At 37.0% G+C, this 17,000-nt stretch overlaps 1 protein-coding gene across 1 annotated transcript in view; it reads right to left on the reverse strand.

The window, feature by feature from the left end:
• Positions 1 to 249: 249 nt before the first annotated feature.
• LOC126461445 (zinc finger and BTB domain-containing protein 17-like) overlaps positions 250 to 17,000 on the reverse strand; it is a 33,171-nt gene continuing 16,420 nt past the window's right edge. Inside the window, exons 2-5 of the mRNA XM_050095997.1 lie at positions 13,528 to 13,737; positions 931 to 1,072; positions 732 to 846; positions 250 to 550 (exon numbers count right to left, since the gene is read on the reverse strand). Coding sequence (XP_049951954.1) covers positions 365 to 550; positions 732 to 846; positions 931 to 1,072; positions 13,528 to 13,737 — 653 coding nt within the window. The 3' untranslated portion in view covers positions 250 to 364. The remainder of the gene's footprint in view (positions 551 to 731; positions 847 to 930; positions 1,073 to 13,527; positions 13,738 to 17,000) is intronic.

Consider the following 17,000-nt stretch of genomic DNA (forward strand, 5'->3'; position numbering starts at 1 on the left):
TACACAGTCACTGTACAAAAACATGCATACTTCGTAATAGTTTTCATAATATTACTTTTATGTATTCTACTCTTTCAGAACATTGTTCTGATAGTCAATATTTTGAAATAAATTACTATTTAACCACCAATCTCCTTAAAATGCAAGATCATGGCATATTTGGTATCAAATCACATTTGTGTAGGAAAATCCACTGATAAACCAATAAATAGATGAGTCAATAAATTAAAAATATTTAACACAAAAAAGTAAATCTCTGATTTTATAATGACTAGAATAGTAGCAGAAGTACATCTATGCAATAAATAAATAAATAAACAAATGAACTGATGCTCTGCAAAACTGTCTTTGGTCACATATATAATCAGCTTAAAATTCCATTGCTCATATTGTAGTCCTCTTCAGATGGTTCTGTTTTGATCTTAACTTCCACTTGACTTAAAAGATGACTGTAGTCCACAGCTTCTGGTTCACAGTGTGGTTCTTGTTTGATTTTCTGCTTTACCTCTTTGATATTTATTCTTTGTGAGACCATTTTGCTCCATCGATCCTAAAATAGATTAAAATTCTTGTGATACCTGCTTTATTGTGTTTATTTGCATTCCAGCAATTGGTAATAATATGATATTTATATTCTTCAACTGCATTTAGTTTGTATGAAACCAAAGAAAATAAGCATAAATGCAAACTGTTTGACACAATAAGAACAACAGTTATCCAAACTAATATACCTTAATATTGTAATGAAAGAGATTGTTGTTACTCCTTTCTTTCTCAACACTGTGATGTTTATGATTTCCTTTACAGTTACAATGTCGACAACATGACTTGCACTCCTTTTTTATTCTGTAACAATAGATAACACAGGTGGTTAGAATGAAATAAATATATTAATATGGTCATACACAGCTTACAATGAAAGAAATTTACTTCTGTTTCTTTGATGTAACTTTCTGATGAAAATTTCTCATATGTTTATTGTAATCACTTTTATCTATGTATATGCAGGAGCAAGCATCACATCGTAGACAATCTTCAAGTCGTATTTTTGTAAGTCCAACAGGCTTCTTCTCTGAAAGTTAAGGAAACAAAAAAAACTTTTAGTACAAGTTTTACCTTTGCTCTACCCTTATAAAAACATACATGACTAAAAAGATACATATTAGAATTTTTATTTCAAACTCTCTTTCTTTGGGTAACGATTTTCATTCACCTTGTTTGCTCTAAAAAAAGTAGTACAGGTAAAAGCTACCCAGTGTCTAAATGTCTGAACTTGTGACATTGTTCATTCATTTATTCCTTGTTCCATAGATCCCATTAAGGAGAGCCTTCAGGGATGTGGAACAAGTCAGGGTACTCTATACAAGGACATTAACACCACAAAAACTTAACCTTTCCATCATTAATAACACAAAAGTATCACTATGCAGTGCTGTTTAATACTATTTGTGCTTCATCATCTGAACATAAACAATTTAATATATGAGGGCCAGGCCAAAATTAAAAAACTGTTGCTTCCTTAGGTATATAAATAGCTGCCATTTATATTGTATCTCGATATTTAATTGATCACATTTGTATTTTTTCAAGAAGATAGTTACGCACAACAACAACAGAGACCTGTTTACAATATATTAATACTTGTCATGGGACTTTACAATGATTGTGTGTCTTTCTCAAGGCTAATTAACATGTAAGAGATTTACTATACACAATTTTAAGATGTGACTAAAATGGACGAGATATTTAGAAATACAGGTCAACAGAAATACACAATTACAGTTGAAACAATACATGAACTTTAAATTTCTAAAAAGTTAATGACGTCCTGACAGGATGTTAACTACCAGAAAAGGGAATGACCAGTCAACAAGTCAAAACTGAAGGTTATACAGGCTGAAAATTAAATACACATTATTCATAACTGAGCAACAAAATAGAAAATGAAAGAAAAGGTAAGATAAATCAGAAAGTAATACACAACTGAGAAAATTAGAAGTATATTAAGTGAAAAGAAAAGACAGAAAGAAATACGATATAGTGGAAAAACGGAGAGCAGATGAGAAATAGTAAATGGGAGTAAACAATGACAGAAGCGATTGAGCCTTATTGGTGGTGAGAATGAAGCAGATACTGTAGAAAAACATTACTACCTGTAAGGTCTCAGGTAGCGTTGTTCAGGACAAGAATTCAAAGAGCATGTGAAATGAAGATAGCAACAAGGCAATGGCTATTGTGTTGCACAGTGTGCTTTGTGATAGTATATTTTATGGTGACATATGAAGTTGAAGAGTTGGTGCACATCAAATGGTGCATGCAATGTGGTATCGCTGTTTAATAAGAGAGATTTTGCTGCTGATGGAGCTGGATTGGGAGTGATATGTCAGTGCATAGGACAAGTTTTGTGTTAGGGAAGGTCACAAGGAACTGAAGCATACAGCAAGGTAATGGATTGAGGAGAAGCATATGTTCTAATCAGGATGTTGCAAATGTTGAGAGGGTGACAAGAAGCTACTCTGAGAGGTGTAGGAACAGTAATTGGGTTGTCATTTGGAATAATAATTCAAGGAAACATAACTCTAATGGGGAAGCTGATCAGTACTTCCCAGGCCAGAACAGTATAAGTATCGTGTTATACTGTTCCTAGTGGAGACAGTAGTTTCCTGAGTTGCTAGGATGGGATGAGAAACCTGTTAACGAATCAAGTTGCTGGGGTAATTATTAGTGAAGGCACTGGTGGCATGTCTGCGTACTCATGCAAGAAATTAGCATCTCACCAGATGCATTACCCAGATTCCCTACAAAGCTAGGTGACCAGATGAAAATATCATCTAGTGTGTTTGAATACAGAATATTTTTGGATAAACCATTCTGCAAGTAGAAAATGCTTTACAACGCAAAAAGAAGAAGATGCTATAATTCTTTAGAATGCCTTCCTTATATCTGCTGGAAGTCACAACATTCATGTTGACAATTATACAGAACAGAGACCAGCTCTTTGCAGAAACTCAGATTTTCACATACCCAATATCAGCCAAAAACTGCAACATATAGACTATTCATGCACAAAAATGAAGCAAAATGGACAAAATTATTCCAGGGGAAAACATTACAACACATTACCTGACTATATTGAATAAATGCAAAATATAGTACAATTCTTATCAGGTGTATCTCACAAATAAGTACTAATGTAGTGTTAAACAATGCATATGTCAGCCACCTATGAATACTATCAATCTTCAAAGACTTTTGTGATTTCTTCATGGGTGTCAAGCCACTGACCTATGAGAAACCCCTTCAAGTGGTGGAACACGTGGAAGGTGCACATTTTATGGTGGGTAGTCCATTCCCTCCCATGCAGAGGATCTAATTAATACTTTGAGTTTGAACAGCAGAATGAGGATGTGTATTTTTGTGCAGTATCAAAATTCATTACCTGTAGGCCATATTGTTTATTCACTGCTCATCAAAGCATCCTGAAGGTTGAACATACACATCTGGAGTTATCTGTCATTCTTTGTGGTATCAAATCAACTACAGAAGATCAAACCCATCTAAAAACATGACTGCCATAATCCTGCATGTGGAAATTGTTTGTTCGGCTTTCACATTAGCTGGGAATTTTTATGTCACTATTGCATTTACTGTTGCTTTGCTCTTGGAGTTGAGGCAAATGTGTCTCATCCACAGTGGCAATGTAGTCCACGTCACCTCTGTCCTCATTGTCTTGAATCAGAAATTTCAAAGCACAGATCATTCTCCTATTTAATAATCCACAACAAGCAGCCTGGGAATGCATCACATATTGTGGTTAAGTTTTTACTGTTCATACATGTTCACATTCAACCTATTAATGAGGCTTATCAAAAGTTAAATAATAGTGCACTGGCCAAATAACTGTGTAATATTGGGGGCTTGTGAACACTGAAAGTAAAAGACTGTGAAATGCAACTGTGCATCTGTTGGCTACATCACTTACAGTAGACAGTAGTTGTACTTCCACAACCCATTTTTCTGCCAGTACATCGACACCAAGGACAACAAGTGAAGAATTAAAGAAGGCAAACTGCTAAAAGCTGTGCCAACAAAAATAATTTGTGATTACAGAAAGCTAGTTCTACTGTGGCTCGTCATGAACATTGTCCAGTCTGTTGTTGAACAATCTTACCCATTAATACAATTTGCTTTTATTCATAGCATTGGACTGTACCTGCAGTACTATGCCCATCAGTAAGCCATTACTGGTAGAATTCAGTAGAAGTAACTGGTTAAGTTTTGTAATTTAATCGGTGGAGACAAGCCATCATCAAAACACATATCTACTTTATACTACATGTCCTAACTACATTCCCTCTTGTGTAGAAGAACTTGCAGCACACAAAAATCGAGTGTATGTAAAGAAGCATAATTATCTATATTCATGGCCTTCAAAAACATGGTGTACAAAATGGGATGAGATAAGGCTGCTAAGGCTGAGCATGTCAGACCACTTTCCCCCTAAGGCAGTTCACAGTCCTGGGTGTACCAAAACAAGGACCATAATCCAACACTACACCGGACCATTTAGATGACCAAAACAATTACACTATCTGTAGTCCAGATTTTATTTTCAAAAACAACATGTAGCATTTTGACCATGATTTGTAGGCAACCAAAAGTGATGAGGCCCATATTTTTGTATAAATGGCATCCAACTAACAGTGCTTCCAGAAAGAAATGCACAGTGTGAGTACCTTTGTGAAATGGGGAATTCTAAGCACATGTGTGCAGTGACTGTACATGTTCATTTGTTGCTCCACAATAATTAGCATATGTGATTGACCACATGTTCTAAACAGTGATAATTAAAATAACAGAATCCACCTAAGAACTGATACTACTCCAGAACTACTCTTGACTAGTCAACTAGATGACATGGCAACAAAAAGCTTGCAGCTTTAGTTAGCATCTACAAATGGCACACAACATCCCAGCTCACAAAACCAATTTCTTCCTTTACAATGAGTCAGTCATTACTATCGATTAATTTTAAATTTGTCAGCAAGACCACCACTGAGGACTGAGGAACGGTAGGTGACATATGAGGGTTGGGATAAAAGGCATTGCAACAACCTTTTTTTTCGACACAGATGCCAGCCTGCCTGCGAAATAAGGCACGTACAAACAAAAAGGTGAGATGGGAATGACATGAAAGGACATTGAAGAACATGTAAACATTGTGCCTCACATATTAATTAAGGTAGTGTAAGAACATTATTGATTTCATCATGCAAAATGGTTACAGCATAACAGACAGACATGTGACACACAAAACTAGGTCTAAAGGCCCTGAATCTAGTACCCTGTAACATTCACCACAAACTGCCAAGGTGGTAGGCACTGAATACCATCTGTGTCACCATCTACCACACTGTGTCTGAAATGGGTCATCTGTTGTCTCACAGCATTGGCAATGTCCTCTTGTGTCACAAACTGCTTGCCATGTAGTGATTCATTTACCTTTCTTTTGAGATCAAAGTCACAGAGCAAAAGACCAGGTGAGTATGACAGGTGCTCCAGTTCTTTCCACCCATTGCATAAAAAGGGGGATAAGTCGGATGTCAACAGCCACTGCCCAATCTCTCTTCTGACAGCTCTAGCAAAAATTTTTGAGAAAGTAATGTATTCAAGAGTAGCCTCCCACATTTGTAAAAATAAAGTACTAACAAAATGTCAGTTTGGTTTTCAGAAAGGCTTTTCAACAGAAAATGCTATATACGCTTTCACTGATCAAATATTAAATGCTCTGAATAACTGGACATCACCCATTGGTATTTTTTGTGATCTCTCAAAGGCCTTTGATTGTGTAAATCATGGAATTCTTTTAGATAAGCTAAATCATTATGGTTTGAGTGGGGCAGTGCACAAATGGTTTAATTCATACTTAACTGGAAGAATGCAGAAAGTTGAAATAAGTGGTTCATGCAATGTTACAACAACAGCTGATTCCTCAAACTGGGGGGCTATCAAGTACGGGGTACCACAGGGTTTGGTCTTAAGTCCTTTACTGTTCTTGATATACATTAATGACTTACCATTCCACATTGATGAAGGTGCAAAGTTAGTTCTTTTTGCTGATGGTACAAGTATAGTAATAACATCCAAAAACCAAGAACTAAGTGATGTAATTGTAAATGGTGTTTTTCACAAAATTATTAAGTGGGTCTCAGCAAACGGACTCTCTTTAAATTTTGATAAAACACAGTATATACAGTTCCGTACAGTAAATGGCACAACTCCAGTAATAAATATAGACTTTGAACAGAAGTCTGTAGCTAAGGTAGAATGTTCAAAATTTTTAGGTGTGTCCATTAATGAGAGGTTAAACTGGATCAACACATTGATGGTCTGCTGAAACGTCTGAGTTCAGCTACATATGCTATTAGGGTTATTGCAAATTTTGGTGTTAAGAATCTCAGTAAATTAGCTTACTATGCCTACTTTCATTCACTGCTTTCGTATGGCATCATATTCTGGGGTAATTCATTGTTGAGTAGAAAAGTATTCATTGCTCAAAAACGTGTAATCAGAATAATTGCTGGAGCCCACCCACGGTCATCCTGCAGACATCTATTTAAGGATCTAGGGATCCTCACAGTAACCTCACAGTATATGTATTCACTTATGAAATTTGTTGTTAATAATCCAACCCAGTTCAAAAGTAATAGCAGTGTGCATAGCTATAACACCAGGAGAAAGGATGATCTTCACTATGCAGGGTTAAATCTGACTTTGGCACAGAAAGGGGTAAATTATGCTGCCACAAAAGTCTTTGGTCACCTACCAAGCAGCATCAAAAGCCTGACAGATAGCAAACTAACATTTAAAAATAAATTAAAAGAATTTCTAGATGACAACTCCTTGTATTCATTGGCTGAAATTTTAAATATAAATTAAGGGAAAAAAACTTAAACATTAGTGTCATGCAATATTTTGTGTAATGTAAGATCTTGTACAGACATCTTTTATTAACCTGACACGTTCCACATCATTACGAAGTGTCATATTCATGATCTATGGAACAATTATTAATCTAATCTAATCTAATCTACAGCTGCCGCCGTATACACCTTATTTTGTATGGTTTTACATTGTCATGAAGTACAATTGCATTGTCCACAAGATCTGGACTTTCTCCCAAATGCCATTTGGTACCTGTCGCACCAGGAAGTCCCTGTAGTATTCTGTACTCACTCTTCTGTCATGTGGAAGACAGTGGCACACAATGACACCCCTGACATCAAACACGACAAGACTATCAATTTCATGGGGGGAAGGATTCAGACAGAATTTCTGTCGCCTTGGTGATAGAGCATGTTGCCACTCTGTGGCTGATGTTTGAGTTCCCATTCATATGCCCTAGTCCAAAATGCACTGATGGTGATTATTCATGATAGGAAGCGGTCACCATTCTGCTGTCAGTGTGCTAGGTTGTCAGACCATATTCCATACTGCATACACTGTTAAACTTCCATCAGCTCAAGCGGTACCCACCATGATGTGATTTTGTGCAGCTGAAGCTCTATCAGAAATGTCCTGTGGATGGTGGGTTTCTTGATACCAATTTCCCTCTCTAACTCTAGTAGCGTCCATCATCTGTCTTCCTCCAGGAGCTGCTCAATGACAGCGTGTGCCATGTTGGTCAGCACAATGACAGAGTGCTGATCACTGGTTGCCATATGTACTTGCTGAAACTTTCCTATCTACCACACTACTGTATGGTTTGGAAGGGCACTATTCCCAAGGGCTTCCAACAATTCACTGACATTCCTTTGCATGCGTTATTTCCATCTCACACAACACCGATTAGGCAGTGCATTCTGTGCTACTGCTGCTGCAATCAGAGAGCCATCTGTTGTTGTGACCACACTACATGCCTGCATGGATACCACTCTACAAATAGCTGTTTGTGATCTGCTCACATATCTGCAAGAAAAAAATAGTTGCAATGACTGTTGCCCCAACTCTCACAGTAATTCCCCAATGAAGCACTGAAAAATCTGATTCAAAATGGGGTACCTGGAGTAGACAACACTTCTCCAGAATTACCAAGAACCTTGGGAGAATGAACCACGACAAAAATATTCTACTTGGTTTACAAACAAATGTAATTATTCCAAATTCATAGAAAACAGGTGCTGACAGGTATCACCATTACCATACAATCAGTTTAACACACCAAGACTGCAAATTCTAACACAAACTATTTACAGAATAAATGGAAAATTGTGTTTCAGAGAAATGAAGGAACAAATGAGGCAACACTAATAATGCAACTTATGTTTGAATGCAAATCTACAATTATACCATTTTACATTTAGGGAAATTTTTATGACAGTGTTTCTGGAATACTCTCTTTAAAATTCGGAAGGTAGTAGAAATCAAAAACATTATCTACAACTTATACAGAAACCAGGCACCAGTTGAAGGGCATAAAAGAAAAGAGGTAGTTGAGAAGGGAATAAAACAGAGTTGCAGGCTAGTCACTATGTTACTCACTCTGTTCGTTGAGAAAGTTGTAAAGGAAACCAAAGATAAATTTGAAATGTAAATTAAAGTCCAAAAAGAAGAAGTATCAACTGTAAGATTCACTGATGACATTTAAATGCACTCAGAGATGACAAAGGACCTGGAATATCAGCTGAATAGAATATAAAGTGTCTTGAAATAAGGTTATAATATGAATGTCAACAAGGGTAATGGAATGTGCCTGTTTAAACCTGGCAATGTGAGGGAACTGGATTAGGGAATACGATACAAAAAGTAGTAAACGATTTTTGTTATCTGAGCTGCAAGATAACTGATGGATGAAGCAGAGAGGATATAAAATATAAAGTGGCAATAGAATGAAAAACTCTTCCAGAAAAAAAGAGAGATTTGTTAACATCAAATATATAAATTTTCAATACGAACTTTTTAAGACTTTCATGGCCACTTGTTAACAGATTGCCTGTTGGCTGCTGTCTCAGGTTCTTCAGTTGACATTTGACGATTTTTCTGATGTTTCACTAGCATAGCTGCCAGGCTTCGTTAAAGCTTCACTCATTGCTGGTGGTGGGCTGGAGAAATGAAGTATGAAGCTCTGACAATGCCAACCACTCATGCTGGTGAAATGTAAGAAAAATTGTCAAACAAATGTTGGCCAAAGAACCTGAGACAGAAGCCAAAAGACAATTTGCCATAAATTTTCAGTTTTTGGAAGTCTTTTCCAAAGTATTTGTCTGGAAGCCATTTGTTCTGTATTACTGCTGGTAATTCACTTGGACCCATAATTACCATAGAATACGCATATGGAGAAGCTGTGTCCAGAATTACACACACACACACACACACATACTACTACTACTACTACTAATAGTAATAATAATAATAATAATAATAACACTACATGGCAGACATAACATCTGAGAAAAGAAAGAAATAATAATAATAGTAATAATGCCTTGCTCTGAACCCACTATCCAACATGCTAAATAATACAAATTATGGATACAATATTGCTGGAACATACCAACACAAAATCACACATTTGCCATACATGGATGATCTAAAACTACTGGCAGCAACAAATCAACAACTTAACCAATTACTAAAGATAACAGAAGTATTCAGCAATGATATAAATATGGCTTTTGGAACAGACAAATGTAAGAAAAATAGCATAGTCAAGGGAAAACACACTAAACAAGCATATTGGATAACCACAGCGACTGCATAGAAGCGATGGAAAAAACAGAGGCCTATAAATATCTAGGATACAGACAAAAAATAGGAATAGATAATACAAATATTAAAGAAGAACTAAAAGAAAAATATAGACAAAGACTAACAAAAATACTGAAAACAGAATTGACAGCAAGAAACAAGACAAAAGCTATAAATACATATGCTATACCAATATTGACCTACTCATTTGGAGTAGTGAAATGGAGTAACACAAATCTAGAAGCACTCAATACACTTACACGATCACAATGCCACAAATATAGAATACATCACATACATTCAGCAACAGAAAGATTCACATTAAGCAGAAAGGAAGGAGAAAGGGGATTTATCAACATAAAAAACCTACATTATGGACAGGTAGACAATTTAAGAAAATTCTTTATAGAACGAGCAGAAACTAGCAAAATACACAAAGCAATCACTCATATAAATACATCGGCTACACCACTGCAATTTCATAACCACTTCTACAACCCTTTAGATCACATAACATCAACAGATACGAAGAAAGTAAATTGGAAAAAGGAAACACTACATGGCGAGCACCCGTATCGTCTAACACAGCCACACATCGATCAAGATGCATCCAACATATGGCTAACAAAAGGCAATATATACAGTGAGAAGGAAGGATTCATGATTGCAATACAGTATCAAACAATAAACACCAGATATTACAGCAGCATATTATTAAAGATTCCAATACCACAACAGATAAATGCAGACTTTGCAAACAACAAATAGAAACAATAGATCACATCACAAGCGGATGTACAATACTAGCAAATACAGAATACCCCAGAAGACATGACAATGTAGCAAAAATAATACATCAACAACTTGCCATACAACATAAACTATTAAAACAACACGTTCCCACATACAAGTATGCACCACAAAATGTACTGGAGAATGATGAATACAAATTATACTGGAACAGAACCATTATAACAGATGAAACAACATCACATAACAAACCTGACATCATACTCACCAATAAAAAGAAGAAATTAACACAACTAATCAAAATATCCATACCCAATACAACAAATATACAGAAGAAAACAGGAGAAAAAATTGAAAAATACATCCAACTGGCTGAGGAAGTCAAAGACATGTGGCATCAGGATAAAGTTGACATCATACCAATTATACTATCAACTACAGGAGTCATACCACACAATATCCACCAGTACATCAACGCAATACAGCTACATCCAAACGTATACATACAACTAAAGAAATCTGTAATTATTGATATGTGTTCAATTACCCGAAAGTTCCTAAATGCAATGTAACATATACCATACAGTTAAAAGGAAGTCACGCTTGATCAAGGTCCGCGTTACTTTCCATTTTTAACCAGACATAACGTCTGAGAAAGGGATGTATAATAATAATAATACATTCATAAATTCTTCTGTGGAGTGGCAGGAGATTTCCAGCATGTATAATTGCAGTTTTTGTGTGAAGATAGTTTTATTATCCATTAAATTCTTTACATCACTGGATAGGTGGTCAAAGATTTTTATGACTGAATACCTCTCTCCTTCAGATGTAATCAAATTAAATCAGGCAGTCTCAAAAGAATTAAATTCGGAAATCAAAAACTGAAAGTAGTTGACAAGCTTTGCTATTTGGTCAGCACAAGATATAAAATACAGATAGACAATAACAATAAAATGACTTTTGACCAACATAAATGTGACTGTTAGCATGTATTTTTATGAAGGAATTTGTCTGGGGTGTAGCCTCATATGGAAAAGAAATATGGACAATAAGCGGTTTATACAAGAAGATACTAGAAGTTCTTGAAATGTGTTGATACAGAAAGATGCTGCAGATTACAAGAATAGATTGAATAGCTTATGAGGAGGTACAGAACTGAATAAGGGAAAAATGAAATTTGGAGCACAAATTGATAAAAAGAAGGGATTAGTTGATAGGACACATCCTGAGGCATCAAAAATAATCAATCTGGTAATGGAGAAGGGATCATGGCGAAGAGGGGGGGGGGGCAAGCTGAGAGATGGGGGGGGAGTTGGAGGGTAAAACTGTAGAGGGATATCGCAGCTTGCATACAGTAAGAAGGTTCTGCATCTACATCTATACTCTGCAAGCCAACATGAGGTGCACGGCAGAGTGTATGTCCCATTGTACCAGTTATTACGGTTTCTTCCTGTCTCATTCACATATGGAGTATGGGAAGAATGATTGTTTGAATACCTCTTTGTGTGTAGTAATTATTCTAATCTTAAGCTCACAATCGCTATGTGTCTGATACATAAGGGGTTGTAGTACAAGTAGTTCACATGGATGTACGTTGCAGTAGTTTTTCAGCGATTAAGAGGACTGCACAGAATAGACTAGTGTGGAGAGCTGGATCAGACCAGTCTGCAGACTGAAGACCACAACAACAACCAACCATCTTACCCTACCTGTACCACACTAAGTAGTCGCCTCCCCTTCTAGTGTTGTATTTATGAATGTTACTGATGTTTTCAAACTGTTATTGATTGTCACCAGTAAATTTCATACGGAAGTAAAGATACTATGAAGCTGTTGTCAATGTGTCCAGTTGTTTAAAAACCTATCAAAGATATTATACTGTGGAAACCATATTATCTTATCACATGCTTCCCCAATGGCAAGTTATTCCATAATCAGATGTCTTTGAAAAGCAATTGGAAAATTGTTATGTGACAGTTGTATGTATAAGTTAACAGAATTTTAATAGATGTAAAAATATTTTAGTTTCTGTACAAGTTTAAGCTTTACTCATGTAAAGTATATACACCATGTGATCAAAAGTATCTGGTCACCTGGCTGAAAATGACTTACAAGTTTGAGGTTCCCTCCATCAATAATGCTGGAATTCAATATGGTGTTGGCCCACCATTAGCCTTCCACTCTCACAGGCACATGCCTCCGAATTTTACTGTTGGCACTACACACGCTGGCAGATTCAGATGATGTTCACTGGGCATTTGCCATACCCACATCCTGCCATCAGATCGCCACATTGTGTACTATGATTTGTCACGCCACACAATGTTTTTCCACTGTTCAATCATCCAATGTTTATGCCAAGCGAGGCATTGTTTGGCATTTACTGGTGCGATGTGTGGTTTATGAGCAGCTGTTCGACCATGAAATCGAAGTTTTCTCACCTCCCGTCTAGCTGTCATAGCACTTGCAGTGGATCTTGATGGTTTGGAATTCCTGTGTGATGATCTGGATAGATGTCTGCCTATTACACATTACGATCTTCTTCAAGTGTCAGCGGTCTCTGTCAGGCAATAGACAATGCTGACATTACATTTTTGTGCTGTATGTGTCCCTTCACATTTCCACTTCACTATCACATCAGAAAAAATGGACCTAGGGATGTTTAGGACTGTGGAAATCTCGTGCACAGACGTATGACAAAGTAACACACTGATATGGAGTACCTGGCAGGAGGTGGCAGCACAATGCATCTAATATGAAAAATGTATGCTGTTGGGGCTGTCTGGATACTTTTAATCACATGTTGTATGCACTCTATAAACTCATCTGATTTGCAAAGTAAACTTTCATTGATCACTAAAAATTTTAATTGTAATAATGATGTCCATTTCAGTGAAAGTGGACAAATAACAAAAGAGTTCTATCCTGTCTATCACTGATGTCACTATAGTATGACAATCTCATTTCTGCTGCCTTAGTCTATAGTGTCATGTTAATCCTGTGAAACAAAATATGGCCTGCACTCACGAGGAAGGCCCAGCTGCTGCTGCTGTTGCTGCTGCTGCATGGGGTGAGATTCTGCTGCAGAGGAACTGCTCTGGCCTGGCTCATGTACAGCAGTCACTACCTGTGTACAGTCCTCAGTTTTCTGCCCACCTCCCTCATGGACTCTGATATGCAGCTGCAGAATCTGTCCATGTGCAAATGCCTTTTTGCACTTGGGACACTGATGGAGTTCTGAAATGATTTAAAACATTATTTTAGGATAAATTTTTCAATGGTAAAAAGGTGAGTTTTGTTATTGTTTAACCTTTTATTAGCAAGATGATTTAAACTGGTGCTGCAATTTCTCAAGTGTGAAAATGGTCTCCAGAAGTCATAATCATTCTTGTTTCATTTGGTAATGTTCAGTATGATCAGAAAACCTAACTCATTATTTGACTCCAGTTAGCCAGGTGTCTGCTATTTTATGCTGTTATATATACATACATAAATAAACCTTTGTAGATATACTGTCCTGCAGAGAGGATTTTCTGAATACTTTCTCAAGTCTAGAATATTTTCTAATCTCTGGAGAAATATAGCTAATGTCAAAAAGGTACCATCTATTTCACAAGAGTGTTCAGTAAGAATGTTGCAAGAAAGTTGATAGCCGAACATCTGGCAAGAGCCTTTTCAGGGAACCAGTGATACTTAAAATCAAATGCCAATACTCCATAATGGTATTTGTGCTTAATAATATGAATGAATCTAGGATTAACTGTATGCATCAGGACCACAATATTAAAAGTCAGATATTTTCCATGTATACTGTGCATCTCTGTCTATGGTTCAAGACAGAGTTTTGCATTCTGACCAAGAAGTACATAATATGAAGACAGTAGACATCAGGCTGGAAATTGAAAACCTGCTAAATTCAAATATAAAGTAAATAATAGCCCTAGTGCATTAGCCACTCCCTTATACTTTATAAGAATACTGGGACTCAAAGATGTAAATTCTGCTTAGCCCTATGTTCAAATTAAACAACAAGTTTTAACTTTGCCACTACATAGTTGAGGAATAGTTAAAAGCACAAGTCGAGTACTGTAAGAAGCATAGTAGAGTCTTTCTGTAAAGCAGCTACTTGTCTCCTATTATATAAATGCATAGCAAATGCTTTATGTTAGGGAAAATATGGCATCACATTTCTTCGGATAAGTAAGAGAGCACCTGTGAGACAATTTAATACTGGAGAAATTGGTAGCATGAATTAAATGCCAATACTTTATCAATAAATAAAAATCTCAGCACTTCTGAGATAAAAAGCAAATTTTTCTAACACTGTGACTACATAAGGGCTATTTTTGACTATCAGAGGTCTGTCAGAAAAGTATCTGACATTTTGCTGTGGAAAAAATTGGCTTACCTGGAGTGTTCGACACCTAATCACCCTTGAAGTAGTTCTCTTGGGACTCTATGCGCTTCTCCCAGCAGTGCTGCCATTGTTGAAAGCATGCCAAAAAAGCTTCTTTCGGAATGGGGTTTAGCTCAGCTGTTGTGCCCTTTCTCATCTAAAATTGCATTCCTTTCAATGGCTTCTTGAGTTTGGGGAACAGCCAGAAGCTGCAGGGGCCATATCAGGAAAGCAAGGAGCCTGTTGAAGCACAGGAATCAGGTTTTTCACGAGAAAAGTCTGAATCAAGTGCGAGAAATGTGCTGTAGTATTGTTGTAATGGAAGTGCCAATTTCCTGTTGACCAGAAGTCCGGCCTCCTGTGCTCCACTGGATCATGTAGGTGACTGAGGAGATCCTGGTATTCTTTCGTGATTCTTTGACCCTGCAGTGGGTACTCGTAATGCACCAGATCGTAGGAGCCAGAAACAGTCAGCATCACTCTGATACTGCTGCACACTTTTTGGGCCTTCTTTGGTCTTGGTGATGATTGGGATTTGGTTTCTGGGTTGTACCCGTACACCCAGGACTCGTCATCAGTGATTATGGTGTTCACAAAGTTGAGGTTACTGTTTGTGGAGTCCAGCATGTCCTGCGAGACTTCAACAGGAAGTTGATTTTGCTCTGCCATCAGCAGCTTTGGGACAAATTTTGCCAACACTCTCTTCATGGCCAAATCTTTGGTCATAATGGAATGTGCCAAAAAAGTGCTGATGCCCACCTCTTCTACAATTTCTCTGATAGTTACATGAGTGTCGCTTATCACCAGAGTATTCACTTTAGCAATGACGTGGTCACTTCAGCATGTTGGTGGCCGACCAGAGTATGGCTCACTCTCCACCAATGTGCAGCTGTTTTTAAACTGGTTGTACTACTAAGTAATCAATGTAATGCCCATAACATTGTCACCGAAAGCTGTCAGAATCTTCTGAATGGTTTCCACCTGGCTGTTGCAACGTCAGACACTTTTCTAACAGACCTCATATACTAGCAAAATTAAAACATTGTTTAATTCATTTTTATTGTCAAGTCAACTGAAGACTACAGTTAGTTGGAAGAGACCTGTAGAAATGAACACCAATAAAAGAGACTGCATACAGAACTCTTGCGTGATCTGTCCTTGACTACTGCTCAAAGTGTCTGTGATTTCCACCAGATCAGATTAAACCATAATAGCAAAGCAGTTCAGATGTAAGTTCCAAATTATCAGTCTGATTAGATTGGCACTATAGTTTGACCCATGAACGATGGTGGTTTGCACAGCCAGGACACAGACAGAGATTGAATTGTCGCCATTTCCAAGTTATGGTTGCAGTAAGTGCTTACACATGCTCTGCACTTGAAGAAAGTGTGTGTACTGCAAATTACATCTCTTGCTTGCTTGTGGAGAATTTGTCACTTAACACCACAGTCAGGTGTGACAAATCACAACAAATGGAAGAATAAGTCACTAAACAACTTGCTACGAACACGTTCAATGCTCACATTGACTACAACATTCAAAGCACAGCACTGAGAACATTGCTGAACGCTCATTGGTTGTCAAAGAAAGGGTGACATAGATGCACGGAACAAGCCTGATCTCGACCGCCATCATTCGTGACTACAACTATAGTCATAGGTTGATGTTAGTATACTTTACAGAAGTAGTCTATGGTGGCTGCTTCTATTTGTTAGAGCATAACTTGACTCATTCCAGATCTCTGAAGGCTATCCTTCATGACGAGATGCACAGAACTAAATGTGTGAAAGAATGAATGACTATCAACCTTAATAATTCTAATTACATGACTCTAGAACAGACAACAGAACTGCCTGTAAGTATAAACAGTGAATAATCTAAGAGATTCTTTTTGCCTCTTAATCTCAGTCATAACATTATTCATTTTTATCTTTTGTTCTGTTAAACATGTTTCATTTTTGTTATTTGAATTTCACTTCCTATTTCCAAAAAGTCTGTCTTTTCATCCAGTGAGAAAATATTGGCATATAAGAACTTTAACTCATACTGATTTCTCAAGCATCAGTTGTCCACAGATGCTCTCTCACTTAACTGAAGAAAGGTG

This window comes from Schistocerca serialis, chromosome 1, assembly GCF_023864345.2.
Source record: "Schistocerca serialis cubense isolate TAMUIC-IGC-003099 chromosome 1, iqSchSeri2.2, whole genome shotgun sequence".
NCBI classification, from domain to species: Eukaryota; Metazoa; Arthropoda; class Insecta; order Orthoptera; family Acrididae; genus Schistocerca; species Schistocerca serialis.